The following is a 21,282-nucleotide window of genomic DNA, read 5'->3' on the forward strand; positions in this document are numbered from 1 at the left end:
AAACCTATTCAAACCTATTTTTCTCTGTTTGTAATGCAAATTACTAAAAAGGCCTTCAAAGTACGTTATTATCCCTTTATTACAATATATTATTAATTATGTATGAGTGTTTCATGGTTGAGAGCATCTTTGGTTTATGTATGCAGATCATGGACAGAGAATGAAGCCGCCGAGTCGCGCCGCCGATTTTAGCCGCCGCCGACCAGTTTCTTCCAGCCGAAGCCGCCGCCGAATATATCGACTCATCTCGACTCATAATTAGCCGCCAAGTAATCAAAAATATTGATTTAAATCAGAAAAATTTATTAATAATTGTTGTATTTTTTGTTAAAATGTTTAACTTTCAACCCAAAATCCATCAGTATCATGTTTCTATAATAGCTTTGCAACCATTTAGCTCAGAAAATGTAAATGAAATGAAAATTTGATTGTAAGTTTGGTTGTACAACTAATCTCATTACCATTCGGATTACCTCAAATCGATTTTATAATGGATAATTGTCCGCCGCCGAATAGACGAATTTATATAGGCTTAGCCATCAAGCCGCCGCCGCCGGAGGCAAAAAATTAGTGTCAGCCGCCGCCGGCAAAAATGGGTCGGCTTCATTCTCTGATCATGGAAGAGCACAATTGGCATGGTACTAAAAAGGCCTTCAAACCAGACCTGTATTTCACTTCTTTACAATATATATTGTAGCATGTATGAGTGTATCGGCATTGATAGTATCTTTGCTTTATTTTGCCAGTGGTTCTAAGAGCATAATTGCACAGTATTACACATTGAGAGCCATTCTTAATTTCGATGACGATAATCATGAATGATCATCATACTTTGAGATGGATGGTTAGGAGATTAATACATAATACAAACATACATAATTCTATAAAATTTGTTCATATCTCCTTCGCATTTGCTATGTGTACATTCATTGAACAAACTATTCTGGACAATTTGAAGAATGAAGGGGTGAATTTCGAACAATTATCATAATGTTTTGCTTGTGCAAAAATACGCCCCTATCTGGCATTTCATAAGTATCTTTCGGCAATCATTTACTATTTTATGACAATATAAACAAAAATGGGAACTCTTACTTTATGACATCTACATATGTTTACTACTGATGGGTTTATTTTTGTCTGAACAATCCTAAAATTAGGTTTATGGAAATTAATTATCTTAAATAATAAAAATATTTATTATGTTCTGTGTCTGTCAAATGCTTGGATATGAAATTTTGCAAAATAGACTCAAAAAATACAACAAATTCATTTTAAACATATGTGGCTCAAATGAAGACTCTAAACAGAATTTGAAAGGGGTCTCATATTTTAACTTGTCGTAATTTATTTATCAAAAAACTGCGGCAGCTATATAATGATGATTTCAATGCAGACAATGCAATTAAAAATTATTGGTTATTATTATATTCAAAAATATAAAGAAATTTACACTATAAATGATGGTAATCATTATTAGATAACTTATTTATATTTAGTAAATTTTAGGGATACAATATAGTCACCTCCAACTTAAAGCTGAGTACTATGTTAAGTTTTCAAGCTGAAAACCAGCTTATTTTCACGGTTACTTTTTTTAATCAATTAATTTTGAAATATTAAATGGTTCGCAATCAATACATTGGATCTTTTCCATTCCTAATTTGAAGAGACTTGATAAAAATGTTATCGTCTTCATATATATTTACGCACTTTTAATTTAGTGTTTTGGTGAAAAACACGAACATAGTACTCACCTTATGCCCTTTCTTCAATTAGGTTAGGTTATGTGTAGTGGCAGCCCGGTAGCTCACTTAGACTATTCAGTTCAATTGTTTACTTCTCTCTTATCAATGAATGCCGGCGGATTCTATATTTAGCTCAATAGCAAGGGACATCCCTTTTAAAGTCGAGTCCGAACGGAGTTTCACATTACGGTGAAACCACTTTGAGAGTCTTTGAAACACTTAGAAATGTCATGAGTATTACGGAGAGGGGATAATCCACATTCCGGAGTTTGGTTAAGACTGGGATTGAACACATATACTTTGTAGGACATGGTGTATGTAAGGCGTTATGTTAATGATAGCTCCATTTCGTACACTCAAAAAAAGTGAACCTTGTATGGGTAATTTAATTCTATATTAGTTAATGGAATTATTATGTTTTGAGAAATATTCCTTTAATTTTTTTTTTTGCGTTAAATGAACAAAAAAGGGAAAGCAAGATTTATAAAACTTCTTAAAATTTGTAAATTTTACCAATAATGCGCCCATTTTTCAAATTTTAATCCCAATTTTTTTAATCCCAAACTTCGAAATTGTCTTTAACAAGGGGAAAAAAATAATTATTTCAAATAAATTTTCTTGTATTTACCACCTTGATTTTTGAAATTTTCTTTGTCCAACAATATTTACTTATTTTTGTGAAATCGGCGTAACATCTGCGTTTTTTATACACTTTAGTTAAAATGTTTTAAAATTAATTTATTAAAATATAATTAATTAATTTATATACTTAGGCCTTTTTCGACTCTTCCCTAACCGCAGAGGAATATGATCACGAGCAAGAGCAACATGTTATTTTTGGATGAGGAACATGGGATAGTTTTGTCGCTAAAATGTTGTTTTAAAATGCTTGAATAATGATAATATGCCTTCTCCGTGTGTGTCAGTGTATCAATAAAGCGAAATTTCTTCATTTGAGATTAAACAATTTTCTGAGTGTATGCATTTATAACAGAACTTTCATCCGAGACCATAATTTATTGATATTGAAAGCGGCATATTCCAGACTGGACCACCCGTCTAATAACTATAAAAATGTCTTTTAATTAATTAAACTAAAATTTAATCGCAAAATGTAGTGTCAAGTTAATGAAGCACCATGGACATGTGACCAATATTTTTGTTGATCTTTAAGCATTTCCGATTTCAAAATATGATATTTAGTGAGTTCCAAGCAATTCTACATAAATGATCATTGAAAATCTCATGAGAAGAAAAATTACCATTACCCCAATATTAAATTCTATGCCGAATTTGTTTCAAAAATCTGTTTTTGTTTTTTTTTTTTTTTTGTTCAGTTATTGCTTAAAAAGGCACTCATTTTTTAATGTCTTATCTGGTCAACCAACCAATGAGTGTTCTTTCTTACTCGCAGCGTATGGTAGGGAGAGGAAAGGAAAGTACGAATGGATGGCATAGTATATAGAAGTCAGTTGTTGGTGTTTTTGGTTACAAAACACAAATTTGTGGCACAATTAACAAAAAATACAAAATACATTTGCTCATGTCATGGAGAGATAACAATGGTCATTTCCAATATTATCGCTTCAAAATAACAAAGTACCGAAAAATCAATGCTTACGAATACGAATGCCTAGCATTAAAGCCCATGCATCCAATCATTCTTCTCAATACAATACAAACAAATCATCATGCACTCAATAAAAGTCCGTAAAACATAAAAACCATCAAGAAGTTGGAAAGGAAATTCTAAAATCTCAATTTAATTGAGAGATAACCAACGTAGCAATGACAATTAATATTAATATACACATTAATGACCTTTAACCTTGTGCAAGAAAGAAAACACAATCGAATTATTCCAAGCAAATTGACAACATGCTATAGATACTATACCATACTTGAGCTTTGTAAATTAAAACTCTGATACTGTGATCTTAATCCTAAAGTATTTGCGAAAAATGTATAGAAATCATGAGTTGGTCTAATGGACATGTTCATTCATCTCCGTTTAGTTTTAACTGTCAGTTAATAAATCGTAAATTGATATTTTCGTTGCGGGTTAATTTTACTTGACAATTTTTTAGCAGTTAAGTTCTTAGCAGACTTGTGAGCATGTAGGTGGGATTGCAATCATTCCCGTAGTAGCTTCATGAAAATGAAAGTATAAAATGTACTCAAAGTCACCAGTTAACGTTTCCAACTTTGGAAAGAAAGCTATTGGTTTGAACCTATACACCCCTGGTATCTGACTACTCGACGGAGGACAACCCCATTTGCGATGTTTTTTTTTTTTTTTGGTAAAATACTTATTATTAAATGGAAAGTTGATTAATTTTACATGGGTATGTCCTACGCAGCTCTGCCTCGGTGTTTTTTCGGGATACATGCTTATATATATTGAAAGAGATCTAACGATTAAGATATATAATATTTGGTTTTCAGTGTTCTTTTAAAGGATACTAAATGAAGATTGTTTACTTTCGGGACCGGCCAATTGGCCGCCTAGATTTAACCACACTTGTCACAGTTGGTAGAATTCTACCTAAAATGAATTTTTTACTTTTTGGTTGTTATTTGTTATTTTGGTAGATTTTGCAAAACGTTTCTCTCCAACTAAGTGGTATTTAAATTTTCTATAGAAATAAAATTTTGACAAAATATTCTATAGAAATAAAATTTGGCAAAATTTTCTATAGAAATAAAATTTTGACAAAATTTTCTATAGAATTAAAATTTTGAGAAAATTTTCTATAGAATTAAAACTTTGAGAAAATTTTCTGTAGAAAAAAATTTTAACAAAATTTTATATAGAAATCAAATTTTGACAAAATTTTCTATAGAATTAAAATTTTGAGAAAATTTTCTGTAGAAAAAAATTTTAACAACATTTTATATAGAAATAACATTTTGAGAAAATTTTCTATAGAAATAAAATTTTGACAAAATTTTCTATAGAAATAAAATGTTGACAAAATTTTTTATAGAAATAAAATTTTGAGAAAATTTTCTATAGAAATAAAATTTTGACAACATTTTCTTTAGAAATAAAATTTTGACATTTTCTATAGAAATAAAATTTTGACAAAATTTTCTAGAGAAATAAAATTTTGACAAAATTTTCTAGAGAAATAAAATTTTAACAAAATGTTATATAGAAATAGAATTTTGACAAAATTTTCTGTAGATATACTCTTTTGACAAAATTTTCTATAGAAAAATTTTCGACAACATTTTCTATAGAAATAAAATTTCATATGATCCATTGTGAGTGAGTTCTCTCTTTTTGTATATGCAGCCCCGTTGTTGGCGCAACCTAAAATCGTTAAAATATTTAAAATTGGGCACATTTACAATTCAAGAGATATTTATACACAAAAAAATATTGTTTTTTTTTTAATTTTGTAGATTTGTGCAAAATTGTCTTCAAATTTTGGTAGATATTTTGGCACGAGTGGCAACCGTGGATTTAACACATTTTCAACATATTTTTGTAGGGCAATGTTAGAATGTCTATACAGACAAGCCCACTTCAATTGACACAAAGAGTATGCAAAAATTTGACTAAACGGATGGACCATTTGAGAAGCAATCGCGGTCAACATTTGCATGAAATAATCTGCAAACATTAAATTTTATAGACTGTACTTTGGATTCGAATAAAAATTTCATGCCTTTTTCTGAATTTTAGTTTTTGAAAATGTTCATATAGCTCATAAAAAAATCACCCTTTATATGAACACATATTGAGATTAAATATTCTAAACCATTAGATTATTTGTTTATTGGACGCATTTAATAAATTTCGCTACAAACTCAATGCACAACAAAATTGAGATTTATTTGAATTCAAAGCATTTCCATATCTTAGGAATACAATGTGTTTAAATGAGAATTAACTGAGAGATGAATGCCGGTAACGTAGAGTGAAACGTGGCAACACTAGCTGGGCAATTGTGACAGGTCATCCTCATTTTAAATGTGTGGCATTTTGGTTCTTTTCACCCAGGTGACTGAATAGGGCAGAAAAATGAGGGTGGTCAATAGTATTTTTTCAATTTTGTTAATTAAATTTATCGTTTTGGTGGATTTTGCTGCCCCAAATGAAGTAATAGGATGTGGCGGTTTTATCAAAAGTCAGAAAGATATAGATTTCTCTAAAGTTGAAGTAAAATTGTAAGTATCAATGAGAGGAAAAGCGGGTTACATGCATATACGGCAAAATTTGGGAGCAACGCACACATACACATACACTATCTAATGAACTAGATAATTAGACACTAACCTAATTTGGCTCTCGTTATAGATTAACGAAAACTGGAGCTTTGAAAGATAAAACTGATTGCTCACCCTCCAATGGCTATTACTTTTTACCTATATACGATAAAGGAGAGTATCTACTTAAGATATCACCTCCTCCTGGCTGGAGTTTTGAACCTGAAGAAATAAAACTGAACTTTGATGGCCAAACTGATGATTGCAGCTTGGGTAAAGATGTTAATTTCGTTTTCAAAGGTTTCGGTATAACCGGCAAAGTAGCTTTGGGTACCTCATCTGGAGCCAAAGGTGTTACGGTGGAATTAAAATCGGAAGATGGAAAAGATACACGTCACACAACCACCGATGCCAATGGTGTATTCTCATTCACGCCAATAATACCAGGTATTTACGTACTGAAAGCTACGCATCCAAAATGGTACTTCGAGAAGAGCGAGCACAAGGTTATAGTTGAGAGCGGCAATACAGTATTGGGTGAAAATTCATTGGTTGTCTCTGGTTTCGATGTGAATGGCCGATTCGATAACTATGGACAATTAGGGAAAGGCGTGGGAATTGCTTTATTCAAGGAAAAACAGGTAGGTATTTTTATTTACAAATTCTGTACCTAACTACATCATATGATTCTAAAATTCCAGGCATCATCTGCTCTAAGATGTAGTAAACAAGGTCTTGGCTCTGCATCGGTTTCTCATAATAATGCACAATATGATTCATTAGTTTCCTGCTATGCAGAAATAGATACTGCTGGCAGTTATGCCTTTAAAGACGTTCGACCGGGAAAATACCTTGTGGTGCCCGTTATTAAAGAGGGTTTAAAGTTGAATATCAAACCACAATTTATTGAAATCGAAGTTTCCAAGGATACTCTGGAGATAAAACAAGACTTTAAGGTACATGAACATTAAAAAGTATAATACCATAGTATTCAGCAATTTTACATACTCTCTTCAAAACAGATTAGCGGTTTTAGTGTTACTGGAAGTGTATTGCATTCCCATGAAGGATCACCTGTGACAGGGGCGACAATTAAACTTAACGGACAAAAAATTTCTACTACCGATTCTAAAGGCCAATTTTCATTAGATAATATTGCAACCGCCGGTCTTTACACCTTACAAGTGGAGTCAGATAAATTAGAGTTTGCAGAGCAACGTATTCAGCTACAGTTGACAAATCCTACATTACCTCCAATTGTACCATCCGCCTATGAAGTATGTGGCAGTGTAGTAGCTAAGAAATCCTTTAATGTGGGCATAACCAAGCAAGGGTCAACATTCCATACATCTGCTGCAACTAATGCTGAAACTGGTCGCTGGTGTACATTTTTGCCCAATGGAAAATTCACTGTTGAAGTTCTAACAACAGAAGCTGATCGCTCCAATGGTGTTCAATTTTTCCCAGTTCAACAAACAGTTGAAGTTAAAAATAATCCCGTAAAGGACATTGTATTTTCCCAATTGAGAGCCACTTTGGAAGGGGCCCTTAATTGCTTGCCAGATGCTCCTGAGATGTCCTGTCTCAAAACTGAAGTAACACTACATTCTCTTGATGCAAATGGACAAACCACGGGCCAGAAACAAATGACCATGGCTGAGGGTAAGCTGAAAATAATATTCATGCTATCAATTTTCTTCACTCATTGAGATTTTTAGGTGGAAGGTATTCATTCAAAAATGTCTTGCCTGGACCATATGAAATTACCATACCTCAATCGAATTTGTGTTTCGATTCTACCAGGGTATTGATTAAAGTAGCATCCGCTTCTGAAACTGCTCCACAATTTATTCAACATGGTTATGAAGTCAATATAATTTCTAGTCACCGTGCCATTGTAAGTTGTTCGACATTCCATAACAATTTCGGTTTAACTAAATTTCAAAAAATTTTAGATGAAATATGCTCATAGTTCGTCCACAGCTGCCACACAAACAGACAATCTCAAATTGCTGGCTGGAGTTAATACATTCTGTGTTCCCAAATTCGGTTCATATACCATCAAACTGGAAGGTTGTCATTTGTATGACGAGGAAACCCTACCTGCCACATTCAGCACATCCAACACCAATCCGATTATAATAAATGCTGTTGCCCATAAAGTGGGTGTTCGCGTCTTATCACCAGAATCGTCGGCCAATAATTTGAGATTGGTGGTCGAGTCCACAGCCTTGGGTAAAATTCAGATTACACCCACTGCTGAGGCCCATAAAGTGGATGGGAAGTATGCTTTCCGCTACGATACACATTTGAAGCCCGAGGAGGTCCTACGCATCACACCCAAAAGCGATATTCTTTTATTCGAACCCCAGTCCAAGGAAATTGTTGGAACTAATGAATGTGTTGATGTTGCCTTCAATTTTATTGCTTCCAAAGGCTTAATTCTGAATGGAAAAGTCATACCAGCCATTAAAGATGCCAAAATAACATTGAGTTTTCCCAATAATCCTGATATTGAATCGCAAACTGCAATGACCTCGCAAAGTGGTGATTTCAAATTTGGCCCAATTAACGAGAATCTTAAATACGAGCTGAAAGGAGAAAAGGAATCATATGTTTTCTCCGAGTACAATCCGCAAACAAAGTCATTCAGTATTCACAAGCTTTGTGAAATTATTGTCAAAGTGAAGGATGAAACAGGTAAGGGATTGGGCGGTGTACTGGTATCGCTCAGCGGTTCGGAAAGTTATCGCAAAAACTTGATAACTGCTGATGATGGTTCAATAAACTTCCATTCCCTATCTCCATCACAATACTTTTTGCGCCCCATGTTAAAGGAATTTAAATTTGATCCCAATTCCAAGATGATCGATCTGAAGAATGGAGAAACTGTGGAAGTTGAAATGATGTAAGTAGAAAAAGTGTGTTTTTAGACTGAAAATCCAGTAAATAATCTATCGATCTATTTGCCATGTTTAGTGGAAAACGTGTAGCCTATTCTTTATTCGGTGCTGTAACATCCCTGAATGGGGATCCCTTCCCTGAAGTCAATATCGAGGCAACAGCAGACGATAAATGCGCCCATCATCAAGAAGAAGCAACCACTGAAAAGAATGGCAAATATCGTATACGTGGCCTAAATCCGGGCTGCGACTACACCATACGTGTGAAAGATGCGGGAACGCCGGGCAACAACGTAGATCGTTCCATTCCTAGTACTCGATCTGTGAAAATAGCATCTGCTGATATACAAGGCGTAAATTTCTTAGCCATATCACCCATTACATTTGTCGATGTTACAGCGCGCATCACAGCATCCTCTAATGACTTCTACAAGACTTTACGTATCATTATGTATCGTAAAGGAGCTTATGATTCACCGGTCTACTCACAACGACTGGATACTCCTTTGAATCCAAAATCCCGCTATAACCCAGGTATTATGGTATTCTTTCCACGCATACCTCTCGATGGTAAAACCTATGTGGTTGAATTGAAATCAACACTGTCGGACAAAACCTACACCTATTCTGTGCGAAGCGAGCAATTTGTTGCTGACACACCATCGGTATATGTGGAATTGGATTTCCGTCCAGAAGTTAAGTCATTCGAAGGTGATCTCAATCAAAACTCCATATCAGCTCTAATACTTGTGGGTCTTGTTGCCATTGCCTTCTTCAAACAAGACATTGCCATAGGTTTCCTTAATTTTGTGTGGTCCAAGATAAACGGCTTTGCCCAAGATTTGGCCCAGAAGCAGAAGACGAATGCCAAAAACAACCAAAGAAAAGTGGAGCCCATTAATCAGAAAGAAATCGAACAAATGGCTGAGCAAATCAACAACATAAAGAAGAAAAAGACAAAGAAAATTTAAAAGGTGGCTATGGGGAAAACGATCGACCTCTTGATATTTGAGAGATCAACAAACTAAATAGACGATTTTAGCTTTATTTATGAGTCGAAAGGGATTTTATTTTTTTGTGTGTTTAATATAAAGTGAATATTTCGTAAATCTATCTTAAGGGTAATAATATATTAACAAAAAAAAAAAATAAACAATACAATAAATGGTGGAAAACATAAACGATATTATGTTTTCTTAAATATAAAACTCTGGATTCTTTTAATCATTGATGTACTATTCCTCTCCTCGATAAGTGCCTTCGTCTTCTAGATCGATTTATATTCTGCGCTATTTGATAATATGGGCTGTTGTCAAATGATCTATAATGTCTGTAAAAAGGCAGTGAATATCGCAGACTGAATATCGCAGTGAGTCGTGTTCCTTACCCATAGTTAAAGTGAAGATGAGAAGGTTCAGTACATTTTTTATATGATTTAATATAATGCGTGGCCCATATAAACGCTGTGTAAGCAAAGAAAGCAACTACCAGCAGTTTCACTTTGATCCAATAAATCCAAGATAATACATGCCAACCATAATATGAATCTGAAAGTATCGAAAATTACTCACTAGCTCTATGCTCATGTATAATCCATCAGCCAGTTAGACATTTTGGTTGTACACTACATAGAAAGCAATCGTGACTTTTTCATTATGCAGGTAAAGTTTGCTCGCAATGTCAATAATTCTTCGACTCCGAGAGAACAAACTTCGATTAAAACAAATTGTTCGATGCTGCTATTGTATTGCAAAACACTACTTACACAGAAAATAATGACCTTTTTTGCGACTTGTTTCAAAATCGGCTAAAGAATTCAACTGTTGAATTGAAGTATCTCCAAAACATCCACGGGAAAATATAATAATCAAAATTACTCCAATGAAAAGAAACTTCATAATGTCCTATGACACTTAGATGTGGACAACTATGATGCGACGTCAATAGTGAATAACATCGGATTCAGTATGCTTTAGTTTTTAAACTAGCTTGCACAAATGATCCAAAAGTGTTAATTAAATTATCATACATTCATCCACACATAATTGGAGAGTCGAAATAATTTTTCTCTGTAGGATATTGAACTGTTTTCACTTTCATTTTTTTTAACCAATAAATTCTCACACATTGCACTGTTACACACCATACTTGACATTTGAGATTTGCATTTTAATAACCCTTTATATCTGAAACCAAACCAAATCCCCATTTAAAATATTTTGTTTCGAAAAAAAGAAAAAATTGACAAATGTAAAGTTTAGTTTAGTTTCGAAAATGTCTAGTCTAGTGGATATTCACATTTTAATTATTTAAAACCCCAACATTTTACCTCAATTTATCGGAACTTACAATACAATAATTTTTACCGAAAAGTTATAGAACTTTGCGGAGTTAAAGTAAATTTTAAATTGGCAATACGTTAAATATAATTTGGGTTTATGGAAAAATGTCACACACAACAAACAACTGAAATAATACATTTTGTTGTAAAGAAACGCTTTTATTTGGCGGTGCTATTGTCAATTTTCTAAAATCTAATCAAATCTACTTAAATCTTCCAAAGAAGCATGTAACTTTGACTTTTTCGTTTTTTCTTTGTTTGCTGGAACAACTTCAAAATCAACATCATCATTGAAATCTACTGTACCTACTGCAACGGAATCTTTCGCCGAGGGCTTGAAGGGATTGTTTTTTGTTTTTTTAGCATACTCCTTTTCAACTTTTTTCTCGGTAATTGAAGGTGTGACTTCTTCAATTGGAACCCGCACCTTTTCACTTTCTTGGCGTTGTTCCTGTTGTTGTTGTTCGTCCATGCGTTTGCGTTTTCTATCCAATTTTGTTTGCCCTGGTTTGGGTATTATACCGCCAGTATCTTCGCTTCGTGGTAAAGCTTCTTTTATTAACTCCTCTTCTATATCTTCAACTTTAGGATTAAATTTCTCTTGTAACGAGGCCATTGCAATTAAAATTGCCTCTTCCGTTCTAATGGTACGTGATCCTTGTTTAGGTAGAACATTAATGTAATGATCAAATAACAATTTTGGATCATCGACTTGCAATTTATCTTCATTAGCAATGGCCGACTCAAGACCTTGTAGACCACCAAATACTAGGAGCAAATGATTGAATTCGAAGGACTTAGAAGGCACTTCATGAACACTTGTACCACGATCCGATGTACCTACAGTCAAATCATATCCGCCAGGGTAGGATGACTTGGTGAATATCTCCGATATTGAATGAGCAATCCTTACAGTATATCCCCAATAAACACCAGTTTCTCGTCTTGGCTCATCGGGACTGACAATTGTGCCTCTTTGCTTTCGTGTATTCTCTACAAGGAGAACATTGAATATGGATGATGTGAACAATAAACAAACTCTCGAATAAATTTACCTTGGGCCTTTTCCAATTTGACTGTAACTCTTAAGCCAGCTGTTAATGCTTTATTAACGAGAACATCGTTGAGTAGACCTACATTCACATAGCAGTGACCTTCTTTTGCTTGTTTTTCAGTCACAATTCCTTCCCGATAACGAAAGACATTTTGCTGTCTTAAATGATGGGGAGCATCCAAAGGATTCAACAATCCCGAATATTTTAAGTCTTTGTGCAAAGGGAAGAAGAATTTTCTCAAGTACTGAGGACACTCTAGGTATTGTAGAATTCTAGCCAATTGCAAACTGCTACTCCGGACCGTTGTCGTTGACTCTCCTTCACTATCATCCGCATCATAGTGACGTTTCGTTTCTCTGGCCGTTGCAAGCCCAATGTCATCGAATACAATAATTTCATTGACACGGAATATACAAGCAGCACGGGCGATTTGGCCTGCGACATAGCTTCGTAGTTCCGCTGATTGGGCATTTTCCAATATAGATCCTGGGACAGCTATGGACACAGTAGATGGATTAACTTTTCTTTCATGTCGTTCGGACTTGTTGCAACTTTCGTCTGTTGTGTCTTTGGAAGTTTCGCTTTTTGCCAATTGCTTGAGCAACTTTTCTTGCTTCCTTTGTTTCTTAAGGGCTTTTCGTTCCTCGTTTATTTTTTTCCATGATTTGTGGACCTCTCCATTCTTTCCTCCAACGATAGGAGCCATTTTCCTTTGGGTAGCACAGAAATAAAATTTGTTTACAAATTAGATCCACGTGAAGTTTTCAACAAAACAGTGTTGCCACCAAATTCGGATTTACAAATATAAGCCGTGATTTTTGATTTAATCATATGTTCGTATTCCGCTGTTGCTTTTTAAATATTTTCATACAAATTTGACATGGAAAATACTTGTCAATGTTCACCATGTGATAACTGCAACTTCATAAAACTTTCCAAGTTCTTGGTTTAAGGTGGGTATTAAGTTCGAGTTTAGCCGCTAAAATAGTCATTTTTTCACGATTACTTTTGTTTAATAATCCATTTTAAGAAATACAAACTTTGTGAAAATTTACTTTGGGATTTTCCCCACCAAGTTATAAAAAAATTTGCAACAAATATGTATAATTTCATGCATTTTTCTTACTGATTTAGTTTTCACTTTAGCGATTTTAGCTGCTAAACTCGATCTTAATACTCACCTTTACTCTGCAATTTTTAAAATCAAATTTCCCATTTCGAAGACACCACCACAGAACTTGTGGCAACACCAACAGAAGTTTGCATTTCCACATATCCAAACAAATAAACGTAAAATAGAAAAAAACCTATGAAATGAGTCGGGACGTTCTTGCTCCTCCATTACTTCGTATGGGTACAAATCGTTGTTATCGAGTTAATTTAGTGCATGATGATTTTATCAGCCAACAGCAAAGTGCCATTGTAGCTCAGCAAAAAGGTCAAACACAAAAGGCCTATATGGAAGAAGGTAACTGGAAACACCCCCATTAGTAGACTGCTCCATAGGTTGGTTATCAATAATGTAGAAAATAATATTTCTCAGATTTATATGGCGAAGACTTCAACGATGAGCTGGATGGTGAAGGATATTGTGATATCGAAGAAACTGCAAATGGGACCTTTAAACTTTCAATGCATGTTGCCAGGTACGTAGGAGGAACTTTAACTAATAGAAATATAACTTAGTATATTAAGCCTTTTTCCCGCAGCTCCTTTTATGGTGGAATAATCGGTTTCAAAGGATCCACTAAGCGCCGTATTGAAGGAGAAACAGGTTGTGATATTATAATACCACAAAAAACAGTTGCAAGCAAAACGTCCGAATCGAACATTATTATCAAGGGGCGTAGTCAAAATAACGTGGCTAAAGCCAGATATAAAATACAATTGTTGGTTACATCTTTGCGTAAACGTATGAAAGCAACACATTTTTATGGTGTTCCTACCAATACGGGAGATGTGCGCACCAATTTTAATACACTTAAGGCGCAAATATTGGAAGCGGAACTTCCAGGTATCGGTGAGGAACTATTCCAAGCTGATCACGCTTTGCATCTAACGTTAGGTACAGTGGTTTTATTAGACGATATTGAGAGAAAGAAAGCTGTTGAAGTATTGCAAAGTTGTCGGTAAGTTTGCAGACCAATGACCACATACAAATATACAACCCGACAAGAATTAAAACCATTTCAAACCGATGGACTTTAATATAATTATTTTGTTTTAAATCTTTTAGGGAATTCCTTACGAACTTAAAGACTCCATTTACAGTAAAAATTTCCGGACTAGAAATAATGAACGATGATCCTAGCTCTGTCCGTATTCTATATGCCAGTGTTATCGCTGATGAATTAGAAACTTTCGGAAATAATTGCCTACAAAGATTCGTTGAATCCGGTCTAGGATTTAATGAATTCAATAGAGAATCGGTAAAATTACATATGACTGTAATGAATAATCGTTACAGGGAGCGTGAATTGCCAGATTCAACATCAAAAACTTTCGACGCCAGAGAAATCTTGAAAAGATGGGGAAATTTTAATTTTGGCACAGTCCAATGTAATGAACTACTTTTATGTGCAATTGGATCTTCTAAAGATGTCAAGGAATTTTATACCATAACGGGATCACTGAAGTTCGAATAAAATTATTTGCTTTTTTAAATTATTACAATTATTAAAGCATAATTATCAAAAGAATTGTAAATAAAACATAAAAATTAAGACATTTCAGAAAAGTAAAATTTAGTTTATTTTTTGTAGAATTCTGTTTTCACAGCTGGTGGATAACTCATAAAAATTGACCAGAGACCTGGTGTTTTCATGACCGTTCGTTGTGGTGACATGGTTTCAGAAAACTCTTTGAAAATTGAACCGATTTACTTTAAAGTTTAGAAAATTTTTATTGCTAAGTATGTGTATTTGGTAGACTGTATATAAACATAAACCGCAAAGAGTAAAAGATATGTCAACGATGAAAGATGGCGACTCCCATGCTACATATATGTGATCACATCTTTACCAATGAGAACAAGGGCATATTTGGACCGATATACATCGCATTTGCTTGTATTCATGTTTATTATAAGAACCAGAATGTCGACTACCAGAGCGTTTTAATATAACTTAAATATTTTTTTTTATCCTAGTAACCCATGATTTCTATGGAACAACTTTTTTTATACCCTCCACCATAGGATGGGGGTATATTAACTTTGCCATTCTGGGTCGTGGTGAAATTCTGAGTCGATCTGAGCATGTCCGTCCGTCTGTTGAAATCACGCTAACTTCCGAACGAAACTATCTATCTGTCGACTTGAAACTTGGCACAAGTAGTTGTTATAGATGTAGGTCGGATGGTATTGCAAATGGGCCATATCGGTCCACTTTTACGTATAGCCCCCATATAAACGGACCCCCAAATTTGGCTTGCGGGGACTCTAAGAGAAGCAAATTTCATCCGATCCGGCTGAAATTTGGTACATGGTGTCACCATATGATCTCTAACAACCATGCAAAAATTGGTCCACATCGGTCCATAATTATATATAGCCCCCTTATAAACCGATCCCCCGATTTGGCTTTCGGAGCCTCTAAGAGAAGCAAATTTCATCCGATCCGGCTGAAATTTGGTACATGGTGTCACCATATGATCTCTAACATCTATGAAAAAATTGGTCCACATCGGTCAATAATTATATATAGCCCCCATATAAACCGATCCCTCGATTTGGCTTTCGGAGCCTCTAAGAGAAGCAAATTTCATCCGATCCGGCTGAAATTTGGTACATGGTGTTAGTATATGGTCCCTAATGACCATGCAAAAAATGGTCCACATCGGTACATAATTATATATAGCCCCCATATAAACCGATCACCAGATTTGACCTCCGGAACCTCTTGAAGGACCAAAATTCATTTGATTCTGTTGAAATTTAGTAAGTGGTGTTAATATATGGCCTCAAACCCTCATGCAAAAATTGGTCGAAATCGGTCCATAATTATATATAGCCCCCATATAAACCGATCCCTAGATTTGACCTCCGGAGCCCCTTGGAAGAGCAAAATTCATCCGATTCGGTTGAAATTTGGTACGTGATGTCAGAATATGGTACCCAACAACCATGCAGGAATTGGTTCATATCAGTCCATAATTATATATAGCCCCGATATAAACCCATCCCCAGATTTGACCTCTGGTGCCTTAACAGCCATGCCAAAAGTGGTCCATATCAGTCCATAATCATATATAGCCCCCGTATAAACAGATCCCGAGATTTGGTTTTGGAGCCTCTTGGAGGAGCAAATTTCAGCCGAGTCAGTTGAAATTTGGTACATGCTTTTGACTTGGGCTTCAAGAATTGTTCGTTTTTTTTTTAAATTAATTTAAAATTATTTAAAGCCGCACTCACCTATTACAAATATTGAATACTATAAATATAACATAAAGTATTTCGTAGAACGTTGAGTGAAATTCGACCAGTTTGACTTTGCGAACAACTCTGTATGCGGATAATTTCACAAATATCGGACTATCGTACACCCACCACGATTGCATGGCAAATCGATAACGATGGCATAGCTTGATGTGCCATCTCTAATTTATTATTTAGTAAATTTTCTTTGTGAATGTCTGTCTAAATCTAGCTCTTCCTAAAAAAAATTCAACATCTCTGGTAAATGGCATCAGTTTAGAATGAATATCTCCAAATTTATTAACTGTCATTTTTGGGTACTAAGTACATGTTTTCTAATAATCAATGCATACAGGAACAGTAAGTATCAGTTGTTTCGTAGGGAATGCACACAAATGCGTATTCTTAACTAGATGGATAGATGTTCTAGTGAATCTATGTTGCTATTCATTTTAGTACGCCTGGAAGACAATCTCTGTGCCAATCGTTTGCTTGTCAAGCTTAAATATCAATTCTATGATCCTTCTATGACGTTGTTGGAGGACAAGGATTCGGCTGCTATTATTACACAGCGTTGGAACACCAGCATGCCTGGACTTCATTCAACTAGCAAAATTCGCTATGATTGTGAGTTTAAAGTTCAAAGCAGTCCTGACCCACTTCGTATGCCCCGTGGCATATATACAATGATAACACTGCTCAAATTTCGTCGGGATCCCGAGACCAAGGAGTGTTTGGACTGGATTCAATTCCGTGGGGGCAATAAGTCGCCTAGCCAACGAATTTGCAATGATGTGTCCATTAGTGGTCCCTCGGGCCGTTTGATATTCGATGATCGTGATCGTGAAGTAACCGTTGTAATACATGTTGAAAAGACGAGAATGATAACAGAACCATTGGAGTTGGGAATGATTTTGACAGCCCATTCTGAGTGCAAGTATACAGGGGATTTCTTGTGTGATCCTCAGATACCGTATTCCTGTATATCGCGCTATTTTGTTCGTGATAATGTAACAAATTGTATGTATCCGTGTCGTGATGAGGTGTCATGTTTCCACGATGTCATTCCTGCTCCTGATGTGGATAACACAAGCAGCTTACAGCTATTCACTACAGCAATAACTTCGTTAATTTTTACAATGTTGGGTGTCGGCTTTTGCATATGGATATGTTGGAAATATTGGAATTGTATAACCATACAACAGCGAGCTCGAGAGACATCTGCTGATGCGACACGTCGCCGTCATCGCTCACACCAACAACATAGTGGAACAAGGGTAGGTACAAATATCTATGCAAAAAAAGTCGGTTGCCATACAGTTGAAATGAAATTCAAAATTTCGGAAGTTCAATGGAAATTCAATGAAATGCATCTCAGTAGATTTGTGTAGATGCATGTTTTTTACACATAACGTGCAAATATGCCTTAATGGAATTGAAAACAACGAATATCACAAACGTTTGTTTATAATAGTCCATGTAAATGCAATGAATCATCTTAAAATGGCTACAATAATTGGATATTTCTACATTGTACTAATGCTACTTGTACAAGAATTCAAAATGTGTTATAAGTGATACATTATATGTATCGAATTTAAAGAAATCTGTTTGCAGGATCCAATCGAAATAATTAAGTTTCTATTTTGAAAATTGTAGAAGCATTCATTCGCTGAAATATCTTTTAGCCATTTGAATTGTCAATCCAATCAAGCTGGCAATTTTTATTCGAAGTTTGTTTATGACTTTATTGAATCAGTTATTTTGCAGCTGTATAAACATTGACTATAACAATGGAATTAAATGATTCATCGTAGAACGAACTTAAGCTCATTTTCAATACGATTTCATAAAAATAAATGTATTGCAGAAAAGAATATGGTTTCACAAACATATTTCGTAGAAAATGTTCATAATTTAGAAAGTATGGGGCAACCCTAAAGCAAAAGTTAGCAAAGCTTGTGTGACTAACATACACACAATCACACTGAAATGAGTTTTTCTTAGGTGTACTACTTAAGTGGGGGTTTCCAAAGAGAACGCTTACGACGATCTTATTTATTTTTCCCCATAGATAACAGGTCAATTACAAAGACATGACAAATAGATAGCTCTACTAGAATTAAATAAAAATATTAATCATATTTATTTAGACCCAGGGCATATTAAGGAAGGTACTTTCAGTACACAATAAAAAAATCCTGATCCAGCACGAATTTTTTAAATTGAAATGGCATCAATCACAGAAATGAATAGTATCATTTAAAAAATTAATTGAAAGTTAATTAAAAAATTAATTGATCCAATTAATTTTTGTGATTGAGTTTTGTTTCAATAAAAAAATTTCTTGAATCAATTAAATTTTTAATTGAATATTTTGTAAAAGTCAATTAAGACTTTAATTGGAAAAATTTTCGTGAAAATTTTTTTCTGTGTTTACAGATATTTGGAAATTTATCCATGTTTGCTTAATGATAAGAAATATGTGACGATTCGTAAGAATAGTTGAAGCAAACATGGATAAATTGATCCAGATATCTGTAATACTGAAAGTACGTTCCTTAATATGCCTTGGTCCATATTACTTAATATGCCTATGCCCATATTTCGAAGCAAACATGGATATATTTCCAGATTTTCTTTGTTTTACATTTCCCAATTATTGACCACAGTTTGACTAAACTTTCAAAAGATGCATATATAAATTTGACAGCTTGGACAGGTCTTTAGTTTGTGAACAAAAGCTTTCTGAGTGAAAAAAAGGGATAGATGGAGTTGGATCAAAAACTTGGTTTAATGTTTCTAGACTCTAGTCCCATGAACATCAAAAATCAATTGCTATTGCTATTCAAAGATTAGAAAAGACATTTTAACATACCTTGATAACACAAAATATTGCAAAACATTTGTGTTTTTTTCGATTTCATTTAATGTTTTAATTAAAAATAAAATAATACCCATGTTGTTTTTTTATTTTTATGTAGGATATGCCTGTAATAGAACTGCCAACAGCTCCAACATTCAATATCGAAGCTTCCACTACGAATCAAAATAATGAAAGAGCTAGAACCAGTCAGCAAGATGATGCGGCAAAGGACTTGCCACCCAGTTATGAGGAACTATTCCCAGATAGATAAACATAATCGGAGCTTTCATCATTCTTCAAATGAGGAATTTGTTTTTGAGTCCTAATACATCGCTATATTATCCCTAAAACACAAGCAGAATATTAAACGGCTCCATTAGTATGATACAGATTGTTACATGTCTCTAACAAGCATATAGAATCAAGTGTTCAAGACCTAACTTTAAAATATATCTCAGAACACACCAATCTTCCATAAGGTGCCAGGCCCAAAAATGACCTAAATTTAAAAAGAAACTCGTTAAGTAAAGCCAATGTTTCAAAGTTGTGTTGTACATATTTTTATAGTAGACTAATATGTTAATGCTAGAATCTCCTAAAAAGTATACTTGTTAATATATCTTAGTAATTGATTTATATTTTATACCTTTAACAATCAACATGTATTTATATTTATAATATACGATTTTATCAAAGAAAATTATTTATATATCAAAATTATATTATATTTAGGAAAATATTACGTCATTGTGTCAAAATGTTAATGGGATGCCAAAAGTTGTTACAAAATACGTGTGGTTTATATCCTATTATGTTATATATGATATGTGTAATGAGTACTTATTGCAGAACATTGTATTTGTATTATGTATTGTGCAAAACCCCATCCTCCTGAATTTTAATGTTGGTCCAAGTTCTTCTATATATAGTTTTTCTTTTTATACATAACAAAATAATAACAAGAAAATAAACGTACCTGTTAAGTTTAAATCTCAATTAAAAATCCCTCTAATATACTCGAATCTAACAGTTTCAAAATTATGGCATTTACAATTCAAAGAAAACATTCCACAACATTTAAAAGTTGCACACAAATTGATTTGTACATATTTTATTTAATTTATTGCTGATGTAAAATATATATTTATAGTTTAAAAGAGTTAACCAAATGATTACACTGTATTTTTTTAAAAAAGCAAGTTTTTATCAGAAATGGAGGTACGTAGAAAAAAATTGGTATCAATGTTAGAAATGAAGCATATGAGTATGTATGGTACTTGTCACATAAATTTCAGGTAGCTAAACATCTTGGTTATCGATTAAAGGTGGGTATTAAGTTCGAGTTTAGCCGCTAAAATCGTCAATTTTTCACGATTACTTTTCTTTAATAATCCATTTTAAGGAAAACAAACTTTGTAAAAATTTGTTTTGGGCTATTCCCCATCAAGTTATAATAAAATTTGCTACAAATATGTATAATTATATGCCTTTTTTTACTGATTTAGTTTTCACTTTAGCGGCTAAACTCGAACTTAATACTCACCTTAAAAGTAAAAATAGAATGATTGAGAGGATTTCAGAATAGCTTTTCTCAATAAGAATGGAATAGCTAAATACAAGCGATTATTTAGCTATTCCATTAATATTCGAAAATGTGGTTCCGAAAAAGTGTCAGATCTGCTAACCACAGAATATCATACTCCAATATTAGGTTAGGCGGTCGCCCAATATATCAGGCTC

The 21,282-nt window shown here is 34.0% G+C and overlaps 4 protein-coding genes and 1 long non-coding RNA gene across 5 annotated transcripts; 3 read left to right on the forward strand and 2 right to left on the reverse strand.

Annotated features, from left to right (window-relative positions):
- The first annotated feature begins 5,742 nt into the window (after positions 1 to 5,742).
- LOC142241377 (BOS complex subunit NOMO1) lies at positions 5,743 to 10,074 on the forward strand. The gene is made up of 7 exons (XM_075313152.1): positions 5,743 to 5,924; positions 6,055 to 6,604; positions 6,665 to 6,919; positions 6,986 to 7,625; positions 7,682 to 7,860; positions 7,919 to 8,871; positions 8,943 to 10,074. Exons 1-7 carry the CDS (start codon positions 5,779 to 5,781, stop codon positions 9,835 to 9,837), a joined length of 3,618 nt encoding a protein of 1,205 aa, XP_075169267.1. The 5' UTR covers positions 5,743 to 5,778; the 3' UTR covers positions 9,838 to 10,074.
- On the reverse strand, positions 9,903 to 11,070 carry LOC142241382 (uncharacterized). The gene is made up of 3 exons (XR_012723606.1): positions 10,632 to 11,070; positions 10,254 to 10,413; positions 9,903 to 10,196 (listed from the first exon to the last, which is right to left on the reverse strand). It is a non-coding gene; the product is annotated as an uncharacterized LOC142241382 (long non-coding RNA).
- A 275-nt stretch (positions 11,071 to 11,345) lies between these two features.
- LOC142241378 (28S rRNA (uridine-N(3))-methyltransferase) lies at positions 11,346 to 16,746 on the reverse strand. The gene is made up of 3 exons (XM_075313153.1): positions 16,674 to 16,746; positions 12,263 to 12,972; positions 11,346 to 12,200 (listed from the first exon to the last, which is right to left on the reverse strand). The coding sequence occupies exons 2-3, from the start codon at positions 12,966 to 12,968 to the stop codon at positions 11,401 to 11,403; spliced, it is 1,506 nt and encodes a 501-aa protein (XP_075169268.1). The 5' UTR covers positions 12,969 to 12,972; positions 16,674 to 16,746; the 3' UTR covers positions 11,346 to 11,400.
- LOC142241379 (activating signal cointegrator 1 complex subunit 1) lies at positions 13,458 to 15,005 on the forward strand. Its single transcript, XM_075313154.1, has 4 exons — positions 13,458 to 13,730; positions 13,806 to 13,908; positions 13,972 to 14,391; positions 14,499 to 15,005. Exons 1-4 carry the CDS (start codon positions 13,577 to 13,579, stop codon positions 14,905 to 14,907), a joined length of 1,086 nt encoding a protein of 361 aa, XP_075169269.1. The 5' UTR covers positions 13,458 to 13,576; the 3' UTR covers positions 14,908 to 15,005.
- Positions 16,747 to 16,860: 114 nt separating the features above from the next.
- Positions 16,861 to 20,711, forward strand: LOC142241381 (uncharacterized). The gene is made up of 3 exons (XM_075313155.1): positions 16,861 to 17,036; positions 17,133 to 17,953; positions 19,661 to 20,711. Exons 1-3 carry the CDS (start codon positions 16,958 to 16,960, stop codon positions 19,811 to 19,813), a joined length of 1,053 nt encoding a protein of 350 aa, XP_075169270.1. The 5' UTR covers positions 16,861 to 16,957; the 3' UTR covers positions 19,814 to 20,711.
- The last annotated feature ends 571 nt before the right edge of the window (positions 20,712 to 21,282 follow it).

The sequence above is a fragment of the Haematobia irritans genome, chromosome 5 (assembly GCF_050003625.1).
Source record: "Haematobia irritans isolate KBUSLIRL chromosome 5, ASM5000362v1, whole genome shotgun sequence".
Taxonomy (NCBI): Eukaryota; Metazoa; Arthropoda; class Insecta; order Diptera; family Muscidae; genus Haematobia; species Haematobia irritans.